We start from the raw sequence: 7,077 nt of genomic DNA, 5'->3' as shown, positions 1-7,077 counted from the left end.
TACTCGATTGTTCCTGCCCCAAGTTGAATGGATCTCATGTAACGGCCGTTTCAAACTATCCCAAGCGCGTCACTACGTGAATCGAACGAGCTCACGTAACGGAAACATAGAGGCGCCATCTCACGAACGAAGCCACAAGTACAGCAACCTAAAGCTGTCAGATGTGCACGTTATGTCACGTGAGATGTCACCGCCTCTTGTGTTTTTATATATATATATACACAACTGATCATTTTCAGCCATATTATATTCTCCAAAATCTTATAACATTTAAGCAAAGAAATGACGAGGATATATCTCATGTGTGAGCAAGTGTTTTCGACGGCGGAAAAGTTAACGTAACGATCAGCGTTACGTAAACATCAGTATGATTTTCGCAATAATTTCACGTTGATAATGGTGCCATAAGACATATAATAATAAATATAACCTCAAACATGTTGTCGGAGGTCGATGTATTCATTAGTAATTATACGCTAGTAGATCCTGAAATTTACCAGCTTTGGGTTGATGGTCATTCCTGTGAGTGAAATGAATAATATACAAAAGAAGCTAGTCTATTTATCTGCATGTTAAGATCTGGATAGTAAGTTCCTAACCTAACATGACATACGTACATATACATATTTTCTCTGTTAGCCAATGACGCAGTCAGTATTTTACACCAGCGAGGGATTTGCCAGCAGACCGATGCACCACTCGAATTAGTTGCATCTGACATACTGGATCACTATCGCACTTATGCTCTTTTAGAGAAGCTATTGCATACACCGACAAAGCTTGTTAGTGAACAACTGGCATTTCAGATTGAACCACAGACTAGTCAAATGCTCATAGAGATGTAGGAATAACTAATCTTTATGTGAAGATTAAAACTATCATTTTTTTATCTTTCATCATACTGATACAGATCATTTATCTCAGGTATTATGAATTTGACGACGTAGTGATACGTGAATTATTGGGGAAAAAGATAACATCTAAGAGTAGAAAGGATATGGATGAAGTAGCAGAGAAGACAGGAATTACATTAAAGAGTTGTCGAAGACAATATGACAATGTGAAGAGAGTGTTCAAAGTAGTCGAAGACTTGCCAGGATCTCTAGCAGCCAATATCAAACAACACTTTTTACTGTCTGATGACCTTGCTAAGTATGCATAACTGATGACTGATAAAAATTGTAGCAACTTGCTTCAATTAATGTAATCTAGTTATATTAATTGCTTTTAATTATAACAGACGATACGCAGTGGTAGTATTCATAGCTTGTTTACGATTTGAAATGAACAAAAGAAAACTGCAGTTTCTGACATTTCCCGACCTATATCACTGCGCTAATAGTATGATGGCATCGTGGACATATCGTTGCGTCGGGTCGGACTATTTTGACACTGATTTGGACCGGGAATTTTTACAGGAATTATCAGAATGCAGAGTACTCTTGGAAAACGACAAACATCACAAACAGTATGCTGAATTTCATGAAAATAAATCGATTTATTCGTCATAAGAATCGATAAAAGCAGTAGGACTATATGTTTCAGTTTGGTGTGCATTAAACTCAAACCGATGCTCCTCGAACGATCTTATCAAGAATTAGACATGAACTTTCGTTCGTATTCAAGAGCGATACTGGGAATTGGTTGCAACCTGCATAGATCGCGGGAGTTGAGATTTTTCTTTCTGGAGCTAGTAGAGAGATGCATAGAGCCTTGGCGACAAGTCAATTGGACGCATTCCGATCTCCGGAATTTCTTAGCTGTTTATACACAGTGCGCCCTTGACATGGATGTGCTCAGGTGCTCACGAATTATAATATACTTAATGCAATGATGCATTCCTTAATTCGATATATCGCGCAATTTGTGTCAGAAGAGAGTATTAATATTGCTTTTTTATTACAGAGAGGGAGAATTGAGAGACGCGTTTGAACGTTACATGACTGTAGTGACATGCTGCCTTTTGCGTATGTATCATACTTGATTACTAATATATGTGTAAAACATTATATTTAGGAGTAAATAAAAGTTAAAACTGATAAATTATGCATAATTTATTAAATTTCTGTAATAAATAAACAAAAGCAGCACGTATATGCTGTCTGTAATTCTGCACATATGCGACAGCGCGTCAATTAATAGCGGAATTTATTATCCGCATATCCTTGTAAGTTCATTGATACTTCGGACAACGCGTGGCGTGAAACTCCACAAAGAGAAAGGCAGTTCTTACTGAGACGGCAGTAGAATAGCATTCGCGTATTATTTCATATCATACATTTAGTTGGAAATTAATTCCGATTTATTTGTAAATCGAAGACAAAAGTCAGAACTTTCCGCGCATATAATTCTGCATATTGATACTTTAATTAGCATATGGATAAGTATTAAAATAGGTATATGTACATATACAATTACAATTGATATCACGTATTAACTACTTAATAATAAGGTGTACATTGATCACATTATTTGTATACCTTATCATACATAGTATATGAAATTCTAATTCTAAGAAAAAGTGCAATTCTACAAACCTCTTTACGTATTACGTAGTAACAAATGTACATTCTTCCATAAAACGTATTTCTTTGTAAGAAATTTCACGCTTATAAGAGTTTCACGCAAAAAAAAAGAAAGAAAACTTACAAGGAAATATTTCGTAAACATTCTCTAATCAACGACACAGCGTTATCTTCATAATACGAAGACTTTACACTTACTTGTTTACTCCACTGCAGTAAATTCTACTATTTATCCATTATCTATCGATAATTGGACGAGGTAGAATATATCAGGTAGAGAGACGTGAGTCCGGGAGTTGGGGAAACCCTGCAATGCGCTTTAGGAAAACCGTAGAAATATATTGATTTCGCCTAAGTACTTGAGAATACGTCTAAGTACTATTGACTACTGCGTCACTCCTAAAACTTTGTTAACAGCGTTCACTACGTCCTTTGTCTGTGGCAAGGCTGCGACTTCTAATGATTTCGTATATGGCATGGGTGTGTCGACACCAGTGATACGAATTACAGGCGCGTCGAGATGATAAAAGGCTTCACCTGCAAGAAAACAAAGGAAACATTATCATTGGGGACAAATGAACTAAAATGAATTATCTTTTTCGAAGTCGAATGCCATCGAAATTATTTAAAATACATCGATCTTTCACAGAGCATTTAACTGTAATCTCAACCAATATGTCTGTATATCGTTCTATATGTTATCATTGCATAACTAATGAATCAAATAACGAGGCAACGATTGAACGAAACTTACTCTCGGCAATTCTCGCGCTGATCTCCGCGCCGATACCACACTGCGGCCAACCTTGCTCGACCGTTAACAGATGTTTCGTCTTCACCACAGATTGCACGACGGTGTCTATGTCCAGCGGTCTAAGAGAACGAAGATTTATCACCTCGGCCTCGATCCCTTTGCCGGCGAGCTCGTTGGCCGCTTCGAGGCACTCCTCGACCGCCTTGGAATGTGCTACCAACGTGACATGGTTGCCCACTCGTTCTATCTTGGCCTTGCCGATTGGCAGGACGAAATCCTTAGATAAGGCTTCGTCGGACATAGGATATTGCACACCGTATAATATCTCGTTTTCCAGCATCACCACTGGATCGGAATCTCGAATGGCCGCCTTTAGTAAACCCTTGGCATCCTCGCTGTTGTAAGGTGATACTACTTTTAAACCAGGACAGTGACTATACCAGGCACCAAAACATTGAGAATGCTGCGCCCCGACGCCAGCTGCAGCACCGTTGGGCCCACGAAACACTATCGGCACGTTGACTCTACCAGCAGACATATAAAACGTCTTGGCGGCAGAGTTGATAATATGATCAATCGCTTGCATAGAGAAGTTGAATGTCATAAATTCGCAGACTGGTCTCAGGCCGGCCTATTAAAAATATTTGGGTATCAGATGAAACAAACATACAATCATAAGAGGACAGTAAGAGAGTGACTACATATATATATATATATCCTATAGTGCCTTCGAACTCACCATAGCTGCCCCAACGGCGATGCCGGTGAAACCAGCTTCTGTGATAGGTGTGTCGATAACTCGCTTATCTCCATATTTCTTCCACAAGCCTCGAGAGACTTTATAAGCACCATCGTACATCGCCACCTCTTCACCAAGAAGAAACACCCTTTCATCCCGCTCCATCTCCTCATCCAAAGCCGAATTCAAAGCATCTCGTACTGTCATCTAAAGTTTAGATAAATAAATTTTCGTAAAAAAAATCAAGCGGAAAACAAATGACCTTTTGTGTCCTTCAAGTTTCCACTTTGGTAAATTATCAAAAGCATATAAAGTACCAAATTGAAATGAATGAAGAAGAAGAAGAAGAAGACGAAGAAGCAGCAAGAAAAGACTATCAATCCAAGTAGAAACGTCCACAAATATTGACATTGTAACAATCGTGAGAATTGAACCGCAAATTTGAGGATATCAGACAAAAGATATAGGTTAAGTTAAGAAAGTTAATCACCTGCTGTGCTGCTGCCCATCTCGACGTGGAAAACGAACGGCGAGCGATAGTTCTTACGACAGTCTGAAAATAAAGAATCGAATAGTACATCGTTCCATTTAAATATTTTAACTATTTCACATTCTTTTATTTCAAGTAGATCGATCACTTTGCAGCCACCTGCTGCTTCACAACGTTTATGACAAAACAATCGATACAAAAGCCTGCAGAGTTTAGAGTAAAGATCACACAGCACATAATTTGTTGTGAAACTTTTTACAGTTTTACAGAACTTTTTACCGTGAGCATGATAGGCCGTTGAAGAATGCGAATACGACGGTTTTTTGTTCGTTCGATTGATGATTTCCACTATGAGGACGAACCGTATCCAGGAGTTCTCGTCCTGTCGCAACTGAAATGCGAATTAACAGAGCCAAGGATGTTGGATAAGATATGGACCGTTTAGGGCTGTTATGAAACGTCGTATTCAACAAACTGAAAGAGCGGCGCGTCGATTGGCGTTCGAACTGTTGCCATGTGCCGTAAGGTGTAAGTAAGACGACATGAGGAGATAACGCGGTCACACAACTTGCTTCCGCGTGACATTTATGTAAATTGCACTTTTACTTATCTCCTTGATCCCATAAATCTACAATATAATACAAATTATGAAATGTGTAAATGAAACAGATATATACAGATGCTGAATAAATAACATACATATGTTTCAGTTTCTTTACTTTCTAAATAGATTTATTACACTTTCCTATGATAGTTCTTCGCTTTTATCTGCGACAGTTTGAATCTACAGAGAATATATATGTTTAGTGCAAAAGGTATACAAAAATGCAGTCGACAAAATAAATCTGATAAAAAAGTATTTTTATACTTTGAATAGGAAGTAAGAGAAAACAGGTGTAAAAAAGTACAGCTGAAAAGAACACATCGTATATTTCGTATATTTCTAAAATGTTTTTTTCTTTTTAACTACATTTCACTAATGTTTCTTTTGTATATTAAACAAACCAGGTGCGACATATCGTTTTTTTTTATGCAAAGAGCAAAATAAAGAGAAATTTCAAAGAAAGTGGAAAAAATAATAGTCACTTTTTGCTTTTCATTGTTATTTATCTTAATAACATCTTTATTATTTCATTTTATTTTTGTGAATTAAAATTTACAAACTTACCTGTATACTATAACAAGAAACCGATAACAAAAAATCGATAAGTCTTCTCGCTTTTATTGATCGAGAAACGATTGGTAGCAATGCTAAAATTTGAGAGTAAAGATTTTAGAGTTAAAAGTTGGCGACAATGTTGAGATTTGAATTGTAAACCTCAAGATGGCGATACCAAGCTGTTTCAAGGAAGAAACCGTTTGAAATTTCACATTCAGAGGTAATTAAACAATAATTAAATTCAAAACAAGCATTATGAAATAACTTCTTGGATCATTATCTACAATACGATCATGCCGTCACACACATTTTCCAGTTTAAGATAGTAATTTTGCCGAATTTTCTGTAGATCACTTTGCGACAGCAAGATGTTGAATACTGAATGACGCATGCGATGAGATCTACCGAGAAGCTCGAAATGACGATCGAACAAAGATCGGACGAGAGAAAAAGAGAGAGAGAGAGAGAGAGAGCATGTTATTTCACAAGGCGTATGAAGGTATGCACGCTACATATATCACATTTTACAACGTATACTTTATTAATTGCAATTATACATGTATGCGTTTGCATTCATTGCCCCACATGCAAATTTACTTACACATTGCTCCACAAAAAGGAAAACAAAAAAAAATGTTTCAGTGTTCACATAGCCTCTCTCAGCGCGCGGCGTATATGTATATATATTTTTTTTTCTCATTTATTTATATGTATATGTATATGCATGAGAGTTCATAAGAAATACTTAATCGCTACGAGACATTCATAGTCTACGACGTTGTCATGATCATGGTCGATGTTGCATTTAAGCACTGATCGATCGATTGTTTGTTTTTTCTTTTCTTTTTTTCTTCATCTTCATTTTCTTCTTCATGCGATGTGTAACACTAATCTAGATCACAGTCGTTTCCGCTTTGCAGTCGAGTAAAGAGATGCGATTGATGCTTCGATGAGTGAGGGTGGATGAGAAAAAGAAAAAGAAAAAGATATGGTTATAGAACGAGAGAGCAAAAAAAAGAGAGACAGAGAGAGACAGAGAGAGAGAGAGAGAGAGAGAGAGAGAGAGAGAGAGAGAGAGAGAGAGAGAGAGAGAAAGAGAGAGAGAGAGAGACCCAGAGACAGAGAATATGTGTATTTATGTGTATATGTGTGTGTAAGTGAGTGACAGGCGGTGGGTGTCATTCATTATCGCGAGTAAGCAAGCGATTTTCTTTTTTCCCCTTTTTCCTCTTTTTTGACATGCCCAAGAAATGATAAAACGTTGATATGAATTCGAAACGCGAATTACGAACGCGTATCGATTATTTTGCAACAAAAATCGAACGCGTAACCCTTTCTTTTTTTCCTTTCTCTTCTCTAAAGGATTCTCGAAAGGATAGAATTAAATGGACCCGATTTTCGTTCGAGTAC

General features: G+C 37.2%; 2 protein-coding genes across 3 annotated transcripts; one reads left to right on the top strand and one right to left on the bottom strand.

The window, feature by feature from the left end:
• Positions 1-223: 223 nt before the first annotated feature.
• Fibp (acidic fibroblast growth factor intracellular-binding protein) lies at positions 224-2,043 on the top strand. Its single transcript, XM_011151609.3, has 6 exons — positions 224-522; positions 640-841; positions 925-1,152; positions 1,241-1,468; positions 1,546-1,800; positions 1,906-2,043. The coding sequence occupies exons 1-6, from the start codon at positions 438-440 to the stop codon at positions 1,982-1,984; spliced, it is 1,077 nt and encodes a 358-aa protein (XP_011149911.1). The 5' UTR covers positions 224-437; the 3' UTR covers positions 1,985-2,043.
• Pdhb (Pyruvate dehydrogenase E1 beta subunit) lies at positions 2,037-5,140 on the bottom strand. Of its 2 annotated transcripts, XM_011151612.3 has the most exons (5): positions 4,788-5,140; positions 4,509-4,571; positions 4,019-4,225; positions 3,280-3,910; positions 2,037-3,062 (listed from the first exon to the last, which is right to left on the bottom strand). In XM_011151612.3, exons 1-5 carry the CDS (start codon positions 4,794-4,796, stop codon positions 2,911-2,913), a joined length of 1,062 nt encoding a protein of 353 aa, XP_011149914.1. In that variant the 5' UTR covers positions 4,797-5,140; the 3' UTR covers positions 2,037-2,910. The 2 variants fall into 2 exon arrangements, with proteins under 2 accessions (XP_011149914.1, XP_011149912.1); XM_011151610.3 differs by lacking the exon at positions 4,788-5,140 and having other exon boundaries at positions 4,509-4,598.
• Between the last annotated feature and the right edge of the window lie 1,937 nt (positions 5,141-7,077).

Source organism: Harpegnathos saltator, unplaced genomic scaffold (genome assembly GCF_003227715.2).
Source record: "Harpegnathos saltator strain DR-91 unplaced genomic scaffold, Hsal_v8.6 scaffold51, whole genome shotgun sequence".
NCBI lineage: Eukaryota > Metazoa > Arthropoda > Insecta > Hymenoptera > Formicidae > Harpegnathos > Harpegnathos saltator.
The sequence above is the reverse complement of the archived record's forward strand: the minus strand, read 5'-3'. Positions and strand labels throughout refer to the sequence as shown.